Genomic DNA, 16258 nt, shown 5'->3' with positions numbered 1-16258 from the left:
TAAGTATCACATTTCCCCAGAGTCTAGTAGGTAGATGTACATTTTTTCCTAATGCACAAAGACATGTATGTTTTACTCATGTTTCATTTCAAATACCACCAGTGTATGTTATATATACGTTTTGGCGAACATCAATTTATATATGTGGAAGTAACTGATAGCACAACAAAAAGAGATTGCCTCTGGATGTGGGACTGAAGGCTGGGGAGATTTGGTTTTTGGCAAAAGCACCTCTCTGATACATGGTTTGCTACCACACTGTCACTTTGTACACTGCCTGACAAAATAGACACAGAGTGTTCAAAAACAGATCTATATTTCATACCTTTTCCTACTGATTTTATCATTTCAGCCACATACTCATGTTGCTCAAAACTGACATTCATGGATGTTAATTCAAAAGTTTGAGGAAAAAAGACAGTTACCCACTGCAAAATGAAAACTTTCAATGTTTTATTTTTGACTGCAGCTGTTTACAGAAATATAGTTGCGAGTATACAAATGTTCCAATAGAAGCAAAATATCTTTTTAATATTTAACAAGTTATCACAGATAGCTAAAAACATAGATGCAAATGAAATTCCCCCACAGAACAAACTGAAAATATCTGGTGTCAGTGCTCTGAAATCCCAACTATGAAAGCCATATACACAAAAATGTAATCCTTATATCATTGCAGGACAATGGAAGAAGGCAGTTCAGTGGTTGACCAATGTGCTCAAGCAAAATACAATTAAAAAACTTAAATGGCAGAATGGTAGCTAAAGCACTCGAGAAAAGGTTAATGAAATATCTGCAGTATGTTAATGAAAAGACTAAGTAAAAGAAGTAAATAAAACTCAGTAAAAGTTGACCGAAAAAAGTAGGAATTACTTGGAGCTTACCAATTAGAAGGGAACAAGGTGAGCAGATACATTCATTAGCTCAAAAGAAATTAGCTCAATGTCACTGGAATCAGCTTGTAGCTACTAAAGGCATAAACACTTTAGTGCAAGACAGTTCTTAATTGGACACATTAGGCTGATTCCAAAGCCAATCTCAAACATCTGAGATGGTGTGTATGTGTGTGTTGTCCTGAGGTTCATTAGCTAAAATAATAAGCAACCCTATATAAACTATTTCAAACTATTTCAAATTACTTCTGGGGAAAAAAAGAGAGCAAGGATGATATGGTTAAACACGGGGCTTTTAAAAGAAAAGAAACACTCTAAGTTGGAGTCAAATAGAATTGTGGTAGAATTCTTTGGATACAGGAATATATTACGCAATAAAGTGGGGAAGAGGTGGGAAGGGAACAAGAAAGGAGGAATGTACCTAGAGCATCTCCCCACAGTTTGCCTATGTACTGCCAGCACCAAGGTTTGTAGAGTAAGCCACTTATATTTCCACTGCTAGTATTAAGCAAAGACAGCAGTGGTGACTTTTATAAAATTTTATTTTATTTTTATTTTGAATGTGCATTTTTCTTCCATGAGTTGATTAATTGGGTGATTTGTAAACAGTGGAAGGAAGATTACAGCAATTATGGAGGTGCTGAATTACACATGGAGACTAAAATGAATGGATAAATCTACTTATCTTGTTAGTTTATATTTACCATGAAGCATACGATTGAGAAGGGAGAAATGCCCAGATTATATAATGCACTATCTTGTCCAATATTTATTTTAGTAAATAATGCTTGTCTGAAGTATAAGTTCTGAGAACAGCTATATCTCTACTGCATCAGTTCTCATACAAACCGAGCTACTTTTAAATAAGTTTTATCTATTTAAAAAAAGAAATTAAATAAATAAGGTGCTTTGTGACCTGGCTAGCCATCTTGTTTAATATCTCAGATACAAATCTAAATACAAGGAATGATGTTCTGAAAGTTGGTCTAGCCAGACCAAAATTGTGGTCTGCTGGTAAAGTAAGAGGCAATGAAAAGAAAGCTTGTATTATCACTGCCCACAATGTACCCATTTCATGGATAAACAGGAGACTTTAGCACCCGTCAATTGTTTTAGCTATTTAAATATCTTAACAATTTAAAGAAATATAGAAGATTGCACCTATGTATTTAAATCAGTCATTTAATGTAAACTTTTTTAGTAAATGGTAGGAAAATGCCAAACTAAGTTAACTGAATTATCAATAACTAAATTATTTATGTACACAAAACATATTATATTTCTACAGGCAGTACTAAGAATAAATTAACATTGCCAATAAATGATTATGGATAACCGGGTTAAGCTGAATTTACATAAAGAACAATATATATAACTATTTGTATGAATTGGGGGAAAACCTTTCTAGATTTTACTGTATAACATTTATACCAGTGGTTTTCAAATTGAGCATACATCAGAATCACCTGGAGGGCTTGTTAAAACACAGATTGCTAGGCCCCATGCCAGAGTTTCTAATTCAGTATGTCTATGATAGGGCCCAAAATGTGCATTTCTAACTAGATCCCAAGTGATACAGATGTTGGCTGGTGGGCTGAGGACCATACTTTGAAAACCACTGGTTTACACTATTTATGTAGAAACTATATACTACAACGTTTTTATAAACATGACATAAAAAAATACTGGAAGAAAGCTGGTTTTAATTAAGTCTCAAACATATAGATTAGCAAGCTGAACATTTAATATTTCTAAAATGATTTGCTGAAGTGTAATCATTTCTTCACATAGTCAAAGTCTTAAGTCCTACTATAGTCCTACTATAGTCCTACTATAGTCATTTTAGAAAATATTCATATAACACATTTGGATAGCTGGCTATCCAAAATAAAAAGGGACATAAATAGTTAACATGTATTTATTAAGAAGGAATCATCACTATACAGCATTCTTGACTTCTTTGGAATGATTAAAGTGCATAATATCATTAGGGTATTAAGAATATTGCATAAAAGGTTTGCAGTCTTCAGAGCCACTAAGTAAAAGAAATACATAGGGAAAACAGCTCTATGCCAAAGCTACTGCTCTCCTGCCCTCTTGTTAGGCACCCACCACTGCAGTAAGGAACTAGAACTAGAATGGAGGCAAAATTGACAAAAACCAGAGGGACACTTAATCCAACTGTATCTTGTTGGAAGGAATCATTATCTTAGTCCTAGAGGGATTCCAATATAACTACTTTATTTCCTTGGACACTATTTTTCATAAAGATTACGAAGGTTCTGACAGACAAGAGGAGCACTACAATGAATTACATGGCCTTGTCTAGTTAGAAAAGTTGACATTACCAGGTTTTACCTAAACTATGTTAGTGATTTTCATCTGTCTAGTAAGATCAGAGAAGATGCTTTAAATACTTCCTTCCTGAAATTTAACTACAAACATTTGTGTACATGGAGTCTCACAGATAATAAAATTTTCATTAGCATTCAGATAGGACCTATCATTACTTGGTCAAGATGAAGACATATGTAGATAATTTATATAAAGCCCAAACAGTGTAATTCTATAATCTATTACTTACCCTCCCTCAGAGGAACAATTCTAGCAATGTAACTTCTCTGTTACTCTAAGCCAAAGGGAGAATCCTAGGGAAGTTACTTTCTATGATGAATGAAAAATAGAGAAAAGAATGGACTAAATGAAAAAATTGAAGTTGGGGCCTAGCGAAATCATTTGTGTATTTGTTTTTGGCAACAGTGTAAAATGAAATTACAAGAAAGGGGCACTCTCATGGTAAAAAGGCACTTTTCCATAAGCATTTGATCTAGATATAAAATATTATTTAAAAAAAACTTCCTGAAAGAGAAAGTGGAATAAAGATACAATTTTATTAATGAAGGAGGCTAGAATGGCATTAAATCAAGGGGGATTAAATACGTGATTAGAGCACTGGGACAATTCACACAAGTGACATTGTAGATGTTACTCTGATATTTACTGCATTATGAATACAAATTATGTCCATGACTTAGTTCTAGTGACACAAATAAGCAGAAGAGAAAACTTCTTTTTAGTATGTAACAAGATTCTACTAACCTAACTTACTAGGGCTATGTACTCTGAGTTATTTTTCTAATAAAGCTGATCTATACAGTCTCCCCACTGAGTCCCTCCTTATAACCAAATGTGTGCATATACAACATGGCTGCACTGGGTAGGGATGAAGCCTGTGGTCACGAAGTAAAGCTAACAGGCCTCACATAATTTTCAATGAATTAGAAAAAAATTCAATTAGGAACCAGGTATTAGAACAGAAATTTTCATCAGAACAATGAAAAATTCTCAAATTACTCCTAGTATTTATAAGCCATGTTTAATTTGAGGCTTTGATTATTATAGCATTTAACTCTAGTCTTTAATTACTGATCTGTCTAAAACATTTAACTTTTCCAAAACAACTGTCCAAAACAGTTTAAATGGTCAAAAGGAATCATTATCTTAGTCCTAGAGGGACTCTGATACAAATTCTTTCTCATTTCCTTTGACACTATTTTTCTAGGCAGATTAGCTGAAGTTCTGATGGACAAAAAATGCACTATAATGAACTTCTCAACTATAGCATATACAGTATTACCAAAAAAGAAAAAAGAAAGGGAGGTCCTTCATTAATTCTGCTCTTATAATAAATAGTTCTTTAAAAACCTGTTCTAGGGAGAATGGCAAAAATAGATTTGCACTGACTAAATAACAGCATGATACTCTAATTACAAAGGTAATATGATAAAGCTCAGTAGCAAATATGACTTCTAGTTATCTTCTCCCACGTTGGTGTGGATTTATAATGGAATGACAATAAAGAGTAACACACACATACACACACACAGAGTAAGTTAGAGAGAGACAGATAAGCTCCAAGCATTAAGGTGAGTTGCTAAAAGAAAGAGCAATTGAATGTAACAATATAAAGGAATAAAAGAGGTTCATAGTTTATTTAGGTCCTTCTGCCATAAATAAATTTAATAAATTGTTGCTTCCAAGGCCTTTGCTGGCTCATGGAGTCTATCCCATATAATTTGTAACAGTAATCTGGAAGTTGTATTATTATTAGCACAAGTATCAACCACTGACCACTGAGCTAACTCTTCAATAAGAAGACAAATGTTTTTTGTAACCAAATATTCAGAATGCTGTACTTAACATTGACCTTTAGGGGTAAGGAACATTTAACAATGGTAAAAAAAAAAAAAAAAAAAGAAAAAAATCATTATCAAATAAGAATATGGTAGCATAGCACAGCCCTTGTATAAATAACCACAAAATTTATGAAAATAAAAATTGGGTTTTCTGCTCCATCCAATCAAGCCACTACAGTTCAGGTGTATGTTCTGTTCTAAACTTAGATGCCATAAAACAGAAAATTGGTCCCTGGTGACTTGGCATTGGCAATCAGCATTTTACAATGATAAGCCTCTGGCTAAACAACAGAACAGAAGTCAGCACACAAGCCAGTCTTCTTGCCACCACTTCATCCACAGAGCAGTGTTAACAAACATTCTAATTGGAACCTGGTGAACAAACAGACTTCCTGAGTCTCCTGTGTAATCTCTTAGAAAAAAAGTCAGAAAACTCAGAAATAAACGTATTTTATTTCTACTTCCTATTTTTATACCTGCTGGGTAAGCTACCTCTTTATACCTCTGCAGTTAGAGTTTTACATTTTAAAACTGAAGCACTGGATTGTGTGGCTGGTCCTTCTTATAACCTGAACTATATTGGGTAATTTTTCCTGATGGGTGGGGAGAGATGACATATTGAGGAAAATGCTTTTGGTTCAGAGAATTTATAAAGTAGCTCTGGATATTACAAGATGGGGAAAATGTTATTAAAATTACAAACATGGGTATTTTTTTAGTGTCATTATAAATAAAAGGCATAGAATACAGAAAGCCAATTAATAATAACAATAACAACAATAAAATATTAAATATATAGTGAGCAAGGACTGAATGGCTCATTCTCGTGAAACACCATTTGACACAACTGCCTAGGTGGGTTTCCTTACTCTGACATCTTGCCGAGTGAAGACCCAGCAAACACACAGTAAGCTGCCTCTAGCCCACTGATAGCATCAAGGAACTGCCCGATGGAATGGCCACAGATGAACAGGTCATTTGTTTCAAAAGATACTTAAATACTCAATAAAGACATAACAAACCCCCCCTCACTGTTATCAGACGCCACGTTGTGGTAGAACATCAGACAAACTCACAAATTTACCACAAAAATGTGTGGCAAAAAAAGAATAGTTTATATATATGTATATATATAAATTTCTATATTTATGCCAATGTACTCACTCAGTACAAATAGCAAAATAGTATACCATTTCCTAAATACAAAATATAGCTTTCCAAAAAAATGAAACACACATTAGATATAAACCATCCAAAACTTGAACGATTGAAAACTGTATTCAAAAGTAAATGACCCAGAGTAGGTCTCTTTCTGAAAAGTTCCCTTCATATCGGCAAGAAGCCTGTACTACTGAAAACGTAATTCAATGCCTCTCAATCAGAGAGAGAAAGAAAGAAAGGGTTGGGGTGGAGGGAAGAATATAGAAGAACAAATCAGAAGAAGAGCACATCTGAAGAACCAAGGAAGACCACAAAAAGGGGGAAAAATCTGGCTGTATAAACAAAACCAACACCACAATTCCACAAAGTTCAACTAAATGTATAGGATAGAAAAAAATTAAAAAACAAACAAACAAAAGTAGCCTTTGACAAACAATTAACAGGCTATTTTTTTGTACACTTAAAAAAAATAAATGAAACGGACATGAATACCAAAACATCTTATCTACAGATAGAAGCCACACACAATTTGGCCTTAAACTGTATTAACAGCTTTCTACATGCCAAAAGGAAAATAAGACATAAGCATGTGTCCAGACAATAGGTTGTAGTGAGAAGCAGGCATCCCATGGGTGGCAAGAACACCCAAAACTGTATAACTAATGCTACAACTGCAAATTCTGGAGTGTGTAATTTTGCTCTCTATAGATGTAACACAAGTTAATTCTTCATTTTAAGTCAATGACATGACCCTGTAAAGCCTAAGGCTTGTGGGAACCATCAGGTAAGTGACCACTTCAAACTGTAAAGCACTGAGGTGACAAGTGAATTACACTCTCTGCAGTTCAGGGAGAAGTGATGTTTCAAGAAATTTGTTTGCCTTTTTTTTTTTTTTTTTTAAATGTAAATGTATACTGCTTTCTATTAGAGGGGAAAATTTGAAGACTTCAGAACAGCACCGTTCATGGAAAAAATGCATTGTTTCTTGTTTCTCAGGAATCAGCTCCCCTCATTCCTGAGAGGGTGGCCCCCGCCCCGCCTGTGCTGCAGGAGTTGCTGGGTTACCCCAGACCAAAGTGGCCTTTTCCTTTAAGTTGCTACAGGGTCACAAAGCTAGTATATTACTCATTGTCTAAAATAAAGTGAGAAGAGGAGAATAATATAAATGATGATAAAAAGGGAACATCGGTCCACTACGGGGATCAGAAGAAAACACTCAAATTGCTGTGTCAGTTCAGTTTTAACTGCTGAAGGAGGATATCAGAACATAATTTACCACATATTATCCCCTTCATTTTTTGATAGAGCAAGATAATTTTTTTTTTGCACATTTATGGCTAAACCCCTTAAGAGAAATGCAGAAAATTAGCAACTCTCGGAAAAAATAAAATCAATAGCATTTCAGCTCTTCCTAGTTTGTGTGCTGTCTGCCTTTTGTGATAAAGATGCCTCTTAACTGTGCAGAGCTCTTAATACAGCTACTTGTTAGAATGTTACCCCTTCAGTTTCTCCATAAAAACTGACAAAAGATTCCTTCACTTTGGCCAATAGCCGTGCTTCTTATATGGAAGAATCACAGCCTTAGTTTTAGTTACTATGTGACCTTTCCTTTTTCAAAAGCCATTACTTCACTAAAACGATGCAGGAAAGAAAATATGAATGAAGAACAAAAGTAAACATGACATTCTGAATTACTCTCTAATAGCAATAATAACTGAGCAGTCCAGCTTTCGGATTTAAACTGTACTTTTAGAGAAATAGCGCCTAGGAAAATAGCAACAATTAATTCTGTCAGCTGGAAACTCAAATAGATTCTCAGTCATTACTGTTATTAGGAATATAAAATATGAAGATGTTAACAATGGTGGCTAATTACTGCAACAGGCAGCATAGGTGTGCTCTTTTGCAGTAAAAGTAAAATCTATCCATTTACTCAATCACAGTTTTTCATACTCTTGTTTTGTTTTTAAAGTAACAGTTCAAAAATCCTCATGGAATCACATGATCTCAGGACATCTTGGAATCAGAATTTTCTTCATGGAATTTCTAAAAAAGAAGGAGAAGTTGAATATAACTCACTAGGGAGGGAAGCATTTAGAAATTTCCCATTACCTTGAATGACCCCAAAGTATATTACAATACCATAAATGATACCTCATCATATTTATATTTCCACAGACTTTTCTGACTCAGTATTTCTGGAGGAAGGGAGAAATGAGATGTAACTCTATCTAACATATAGTATGTTCCTTGGATGTTCCATCATTCCATGGCAAAGAAACTTGGATTGCCTGGTATTAACAACAGGACTACGAGCTATCATTCGAGTAATTTATGCAGATCGAAAAAATACTACCTTGTGAGAAAGCTATATTTCAAAAGAGTAGGGTTTAAAGAGTGGTATTACTTAAGCCCAAATCTGGTAAGAATAATACAATTTATTGATGCTTCTCAATAAAAAAGCCAAAATGTTGTACTTACTCATCCAGTTAAAAGGTGCCAGTCAAGCTGTTCCCTTGGTTTTGCAATGAAACAAGCAAATCAATCTTTTCAATGTTCTGGTTGGCATTTATAGAGGATGCTAGTGAAGAATTCTCTGGCATTTGCTGAGAAAGAAGTGTTGTCACAGGAGGCTGACCCTCATTCTGGGGTTGGCCTGGCTGACTTATGGCCATCAACTGATCTGGCAATGTAGCTGGTCCAGAAGTTAAAAGCTGACTACAGTCTGCAGAGACATTTAAAATAGAGAAGCTACCTGATTAGTTACTTTCCATTAATATTTATAAGAAGATATTTATTAGTTGCTGGGGGAAACTGATTATTGTGCCTACCCAATATAGAACTAGAAGGAAGGCACCTGACAGCCCCATAAAAAGGTTCTCACCGAACAGTACTGGACTTCATCCCAGGTCTCCTCTAAGTGGTATACAACTACAACTTTGCTTCGTTAATCCTAAGTAAGTCCTACACATTTTCTTCGGTATATAAACATTAAAGATGAGTTTTTACCTCCTTGGAAACTACTTATTTTAATTGGCAGAGATATTTTCTGTCATTCTTACTTCATTTTCCTTTCAAGTTTATAGCTTAAAATGGCAAACACCTTCATTTACATTCATGACCACATTTAGTCCTCCCATTATCCTTTTTTGAGTAAGTAGATAATATTACCACCATTTAAGATGTGGAAATTGAAGCTTTTGTAGGTCATGTAACTTGTCCATGATCTCACAGTATATAAGTAGTATAGTTGGAACTTGAACTCAGTTCTAAGTACACTCTGTGCTCTTAACACCCCTGTGTTTTGCTTCCTTTTAGTAAAAATAATAATCTGACCATTTCAATCAATAACATTTAAGAAATAAGAAATCAGAAAGAGTTTCTTACTATTTTGAATGCCAAATAAGAACATTCCAGAAGTCTGTTGAGATGAGCCAGGAGAATTCTGTAGTTGGTTCATTGTGCCTCCAGTAGTGTTATGAAATAAAGCAGCCTGTGGTTGAGGTGAAGATGTTGCTCCTTGGATTCCAGGCATGTTGTTCTGAGGAGAATAAAGAGGAGACTGCTGCATGTCTTGTTGGTTCATACTGGTCTGCAAAGCAGACATGGATGCTGGAGAGAGGAACAGTGTTACTTGCTGCTCTTGCGAACTGGGTGACCCTTGGACCAACTGAATCTGAGGAGAACTATGGAACAAGGAGGTCTGTGGTGACTCAGACTGGGTAGGGCCTGGGTTCTGAAGAGAGGAAACTGTAGGCTGGTTCTGAAATTGCATGGGCTGCTGCTCTTGATTCATTGGGGCCATATTATTTTGTTGGTGAAAGATGGATTGGTTCTGTTGCTCCTGATTAGCCATTGGATTTTGACTTGGGTTGAACATCATGTTTGGTGGTGGCTGCTTCTGAGATGTCATTGTGGCCATGGTATTCTGATTACTGAACAAAATGCTCTGCTGCTGCTGTTGCTGCTGTTGCTGCTGCTGTTGCTGTTGCTGCTGCTGCTGCTCCTGGGATGGAGAGTTACTCTGGATAGCGACTATTGAGTGCTGTGACTGGAAGATCGGTCCTTGTTGGTTCTGAGGCATTGGATTAGGAGGCAGGGAGCCCAGGGACACCTGAGGCTGGAACATACCTTGCTGGGAGGGTTGTGCCTGTTCCTGAGAAAGCATAGGGGTCTGGATGTGTGATATTGGAGCCTGCTGTTGGAAAGCAGCTTGCTGCTCAGTGTTAGATGTTGACTGAAGTGGAGAAATTGAGTTTTGAGCTGCAAAAAATGAAATCTGTTCTTCTTGGGCTACTGTGTTACTTTGAAGATTATTCATTGGAGTCTGGGAAAGAAATAGGTTGGCTGACTGCTGGTCTTGAGGAACAGAAGAGCCCTGCAGCACAGCCATGGAACTCTGAGAGTGAAACATTGGAGGCTGCAATTGTTCAGAGGATGTTGTAGAAGTCTGACTGTGGACAATAGGACTTGGACTGTGAAAAATAGAACCTTGAGTTTCCTGGGAAAGGTTCTGAGCATCAGCAATAGGATTCTGAGGATGAAAAAGTGGAGCCTGTGAATGAGAAGACTGTTGCAAAAAATTCCCAGATTGGAGGGACATCATCTCATTACCTTGCTGGAATAAACCATTACCTTGTTGCTGAGTACCATTATTCTGCACACTCATCATACTTTTCGTAGATGAAAAAAGGTTAACTTGAGGTTGACTGTCCCCACTATGTTGCATTTGGACCATGGTCTGAAAGACACTGTTCTGAATCTGCTTTGCTTGTGCTCCAGTTTCTTCTCCATCTCCTGAACTTGATGTCTGAAACATGGTAGTGCCAGGGGTTGCAACCTGCTGTGTGGTGGTTGTAGTAGTTTCATTTCCAGAAACTGCAGGTGGAGAAGAAAACAATTCACACTGCATTTGCATGTCTTCATTGGTAGATAATGCACTCATCATGTGAGAAGTCTGCTGGTAAACTGGAGATTGCTGAAGGTTCCCATTTGCTGACGCAGGTGAAGGAAATAACTCGGACTGGATCTGGGCAGCTGCCTGGCAGATGCTCTGCTGCATCTCCATCACCATCGCAGCTGATGATTCCATTACTTGTTGCTGCTGTTGTTGCTGCTGTTGACTGGATAATGTGTTCTCAGTCGGTGGGTGAACACTTTCGGCTCTTCCAGCGATTAAATTATCTGGTCTAGTATGGACTGCTGGCTCCGTTGAGGAAAATATTCCAGGGCTTACACTATTTTGAATTTGACTGACTTGTTGAAAAATGTCTGCACTAAGCTGTTCTTGAACATTCTCATTACCATCTGGAGCAGAAAATAAAACTGAAGATAACTGTTGTTGTGCCTCTAAAACTTGTTGGACCAAGTCAACATTTCCACTGCTGCCACTAGCAGTACTGCCTGTAAAACTTCCGGCTTGCAAATGCTGAATTGTATTCTGTAGCTGACTCACGCTATTTGGTGATGGGAAAATATTGGATGAAATCTGCTGCTGTAAAGTCTGCGCTTGTTCTTGTAGTGGTGACTGCTGCTGTTGCTGGGATGACTCAGTCAGGTGTGACAAATTAACCACTGTACCATCTGATTGCAGTACTTCTCTAGTTGGAGTTTCTCTGGTCTGAAACTGGGTAGCCTGCTGCAGTAGTGCATCACTGTTGGGCAGCTGATTAGAAGCAGAAACTGCTGGAAAGGTACCAGGCTGTGAAATGTCCTGTGTTTGGATAGTTGTCAGGGTCTCTGGGTTGTATGTCTTGGGTTGAATCTGCTGCTGCTTTTCATTTTCAGAAGGTAAGTGGGAAGATGATGATGATGAAAAAGACCCATTTCCTGCTATGTTAGAGATATTTTCTAATGTTTGTTGAGTTGATCCAACTGTCTTTGTAGTCTAAAAAATAAAAATCCCCAAATAATATGTATATATAAACATCAAATTAGCTCATTTGATACTTCAAAAATTATTACTCTGAATACATATGTATATGCAGGACCAATTTTCCACTCTACATTGTTTTTTCATAAAATGTGTAAGACTAGGATTCTTGGTGACACCATATCTGTCATTATGATATTTCTTTAATAAATATTGTAAGCAAAGACAGTCAAAAAACTAGAATAATCAGTTAGTTATTGATGTGCTAAGGACAGGAAGAACACATTAATTCTACAGTTCATGAATTAATAGTAAATTCAAAAATATCTCCATCTTGTGGATCATTGGTAACATTATAGGAGGGAAAGGAGTTAAGTGACAAAGGGAAAGGGGGTTATAGAAAAAAACTGGGGAAAAAAAGAAAATAAAAATGTCTCCAATTCTGAAACTATTAAACTTGTACTTTCATGAATACCCCACATCCCAGAGATCTAGCTAACATTAATCAATTCCTCCCTTATCAAGATATATTGGAAGTCACTTTGAAGGCTATTTTATTGGCATGTTAAAGCATTTATTATGAAAACCAAAACTCATTAACTGCATCCAAAAAGAAACACATGTGAAAAAAAAAGTAAAAGTAAAAGCACAAACATGGGGAAAAGAAATCAAATTAGCAATTTTTATAACTGAGAAGATGTGGGGCACTAGTCAATGCAGCTTACCTTAAAAATAGGGGAAGATCTTTTTTCTGCTGTTACTTCCATTGGAGTAACATCTTCACTCTTAATCATACTGCTTGATATGAGTGGAGTGATCAGAGCATTAGGAAGAATATTTACCTTATCTAAGTTACAACCAGTAGTTTTCATTGCTGTACACACACACACACACAAAAAAAAAAAAAAAAAAAAAAAGAAAGAAAACTTAAAATCACTAACATCATTAATTATTTCATTCTATAATATGGTGATTCTTAGTCATGATTTAAATATGTCTATTTTTTGATGCTATGCTGGCAGCATAGGATATAAAAACTGATGTATCAAAATGTGTCTTCCGGGCACCTGGATGGCTCAGTTGCTTGAGTGTCTGGCTTTGGCTTCAGGTCATGCTCCTGGGGTCCTGGGATTGAGCCTGCCTCTCCCTCTGCCTCCCTTTCTCTCATGAATAAATAAATAAAATCTGGGACGCCTGGGTGGCTCAGCGGTTGAGTGTCTGCCTTCGGCTCAGGGCGTGATCCCGGGTCTGGGGATCGAGTCCCGCACTGGGCTGCCTGTGAGGAGCCTGCTTCTCTCTCTGTCTTCCAGGAATAAATAAATAAATAAAATCTTAAAAATAAATAAATAGATAAATAAATAAATAAAATCTAAAAAAAAAAAAGTGTCTTCCCTTTTTTGAAGTAATAGTGGCTTGAGGACTCCTGATAGGAACCTGAGACTGGGTTGAATTCAACAAGGTTACTCAGTTCAATTATCAAGCTATATCCCTCAGGGCCCTTTCAAAGTACCATGAGTTACACTAATCAACATGATCACATATATTATAGCGTACAGCTTAGAAATCTCCAAATTAAAGCTACTCAATTACAACTCTCCTCTTAGAGCATGTGGTTAGTTGCCTGGCAGCATAAAATCAAAACATTTACCAATTAAACTTCCAAAGCAAAACCATCAAGTATTTTCCACTTTCTTTACTCTAGTTTGCAGGAATAGTTACAGATTTATGCTAGGGAGAGTTAATACATAGCAGATAAGGTAGGTTCAACCATTTCATTCTATTTTTTCTCCTTGATCCCTTTTCTTCGACTTCTTTTTTGCCTCAAGTCTGTGTTACTGGCACTTAGTGGAGCCTACTGATACCACTAATGATAGTCTTCTGAACTGAATACCTAGCCAAATTCTGCACCCAGAGTATACCACTACTTTGAAACCCTGTGGAGAGAAATACAAAATCCCCAGAAGCATAGCTAATTAAACTTCTTAATGTGATACGGAGAAGAAATACTGGCTACAAAGAGGACTTTATTTTTTTTTCTTTTTCAAAGAGGACTTTAAAATGGCATATGGTATATATGAATAGGATAGCTATCTTTGTAATAATTTGATTTAAAAATATTTGAAATTTTCTGGTCTTACTTCAACTTGTCTCACAACTAACTGGCTAGAAACAACTCCTATGGAAACTGATTATCTTGAGGGAGGGAAAAGTGCTCATTTAACTTTTGGTATTTTATACTTTATTACTTTGAAAACTGGATCATTTACTCATGAGTTCTCAGACCTCTTTTCACCTAGATTCTAACAATACCAATACAATGCAACTCACAGTCCAAGTTTGACTAAGACAGAACTTCGGATCATGTACAAGGCAGGCATTTGAAAGTATTCTAGACCCATCTCACAAGACAATTTGAAAGACCACTGGTAGTGTCCCAAGTTGATCCTGTAATACTCAGTTCCTATTCTTGCTTTTGAACTCTATTAGAAAGTGAACTCTGTGAAGGCAGATTTTGTTGTTGTTGCCTGGTGCATAATGGATAACCAATAAATATTTGCTGAATTAATGAAGAAATTAATAAATGAATCTACTTTACCTTTGTCATAGTCAATTTAGTTCGCTGTGGATTATTTGGTTAATCTTACAGTACAGTGTTGCATATTTTCATTCTAGTATTTCTGACTTAAAAAGTTCAATATCTAAAGATAAACTTATATTACAGTTCAATGAGAAACTGTATATAAACATCCACTGACAAATAAATGCATTACCTACACAGTTACTGTTTAACATGTCTATATACAATTTTGCCCAAATTTACTTAGAGGATAATTCTTATTATTATAGTTTTTTTCCCCCTTCTGGAAAATGAGAACAAGTAGAACAAGTTGAGCAAGGGTCTTTAACATCTCCTAAGGAGACTGCTGACAAACAGGTAGGTCTACTAGTGTTGACTAACAAGAAAAGGACATTTTGTCTAATGCCCACGCAAAGATACAAGTCTATCTATAGCCATATGCACAAAATCTTTCTATGGCCAATAATAATTGAGGTTTCTGACAATCTGGTCTGTTTGTTGTTCTAGTTCTATATGAGCAGTAGCTGGAAACCTGTTGGTGTTACCCATAAGAATGGAAAGCCTTCCCTGAACTCCCTGGTGTGGGTGGCAAGGGATGCTGAACCTACAGAAAAGAAAACATTTTTCCTGGTATTTTCTCTAGTCTGCTGATACTATTGGGCTTCCCATTCTATTTCTGCTAGTGCTGCTAGAGGTGGGAAAGCACTTACATGGGCTACTTCTGCCCTGTGGTTGCTCAAGAACTTCGAGGTTAAGGTGGGCTCCTTGTCACTGGGTGAAGATTTGGGAGACCCTGAGTCTGGTTCACCTTCTGACAATGGGTTGCCTTCTGTCACTGGGTAGATGACTGGGAGACACTTGGCCTGGATCTTCTACCCTTAGGGGGAGGGCCAGGAGCTGTTGGGCCTGGGTCTTGCTTTGCTGCTGAGGGAAGGGCAAGGAGATGCAGGGCCTGCTGATGCCACCAGCACAGGTGGAAGGGCCTGTGTGCTACTGCCTGATATGAGGGAGGGGATGGGTTGGATCCCTGGGTTCTGCTGTTCCCACCCAGACAGACCGACCTGCTGCTTCTGGCTTATGTGAAGCCTGTATTCGGGACCTCTTTGGTTCTACTGTTAGTATATTGGGCCCACTGCTACTTGGCAGATGTGGTGTATGGGGTGAGTTAACCATATAGCTGTTGCTATTACAAATTTGAGTGGGGGATGTGCTAGTCCCCACATTTTGTTCGTGGATCAGCTGCTGTCATTAGATATGAGTCATCCCACTAAGACTCTGCTAGGCTTTGCCTTTCCTAGTCTTTGAGAGCAGGCTGTTCATGCTTATTTATTGATTTATTCTTTCTGTCTGTGTAGGTTGCCAGTTCTGAGTTGCAGACTTCTCTGGTACCTAATTCAGATAAAATGGTAGATAAAAGAAAAACTAGGAAACTCACTTGGTGTCAATTATTTCCAAGGTATATTTAGAAAGGAGGGACAGGGAAAAATAAGTGTATACTATTATGTCCCAGAACCCACAAATATATCTTTAATGGACCTGTAAACAATATTAAATGGCT

At 36.9% G+C, this 16258-nt stretch overlaps 1 protein-coding gene across 10 annotated transcripts in view; it reads right to left on the bottom strand.

The window, feature by feature from the left end:
* Nucleotides 1-436: 436 nt before the first annotated feature.
* NFAT5 (nuclear factor of activated T cells 5) overlaps nt 437-16258 on the bottom strand; it is a 121950-nt gene continuing 106128 nt past the window's right edge. For all 10 annotated transcript variants that reach the window (XM_077888564.1, XM_077888566.1, XM_077888567.1 and 7 more), the window contains 4 exons: nt 12848-12996; nt 9638-12137; nt 8732-8975; nt 437-8296 (listed from right to left, as the gene is read on the bottom strand). In XM_077888564.1, coding sequence (XP_077744690.1) covers nt 8740-8975; nt 9638-12137; nt 12848-12996 — 2885 coding nt within the window. In that variant the 3' untranslated portion in view covers nt 437-8296; nt 8732-8739. The remainder of the gene's footprint in view (nt 8297-8731; nt 8976-9637; nt 12138-12847; nt 12997-16258) is intronic.

Source organism: Canis aureus, chromosome 3, assembly GCF_053574225.1.
Source record: "Canis aureus isolate CA01 chromosome 3, VMU_Caureus_v.1.0, whole genome shotgun sequence".
Classification (NCBI taxonomy): Eukaryota; Metazoa; Chordata; class Mammalia; order Carnivora; family Canidae; genus Canis; species Canis aureus.
The sequence above is the reverse complement of the archived record's forward strand: the minus strand, read 5'-3'. Positions and strand labels throughout refer to the sequence as shown.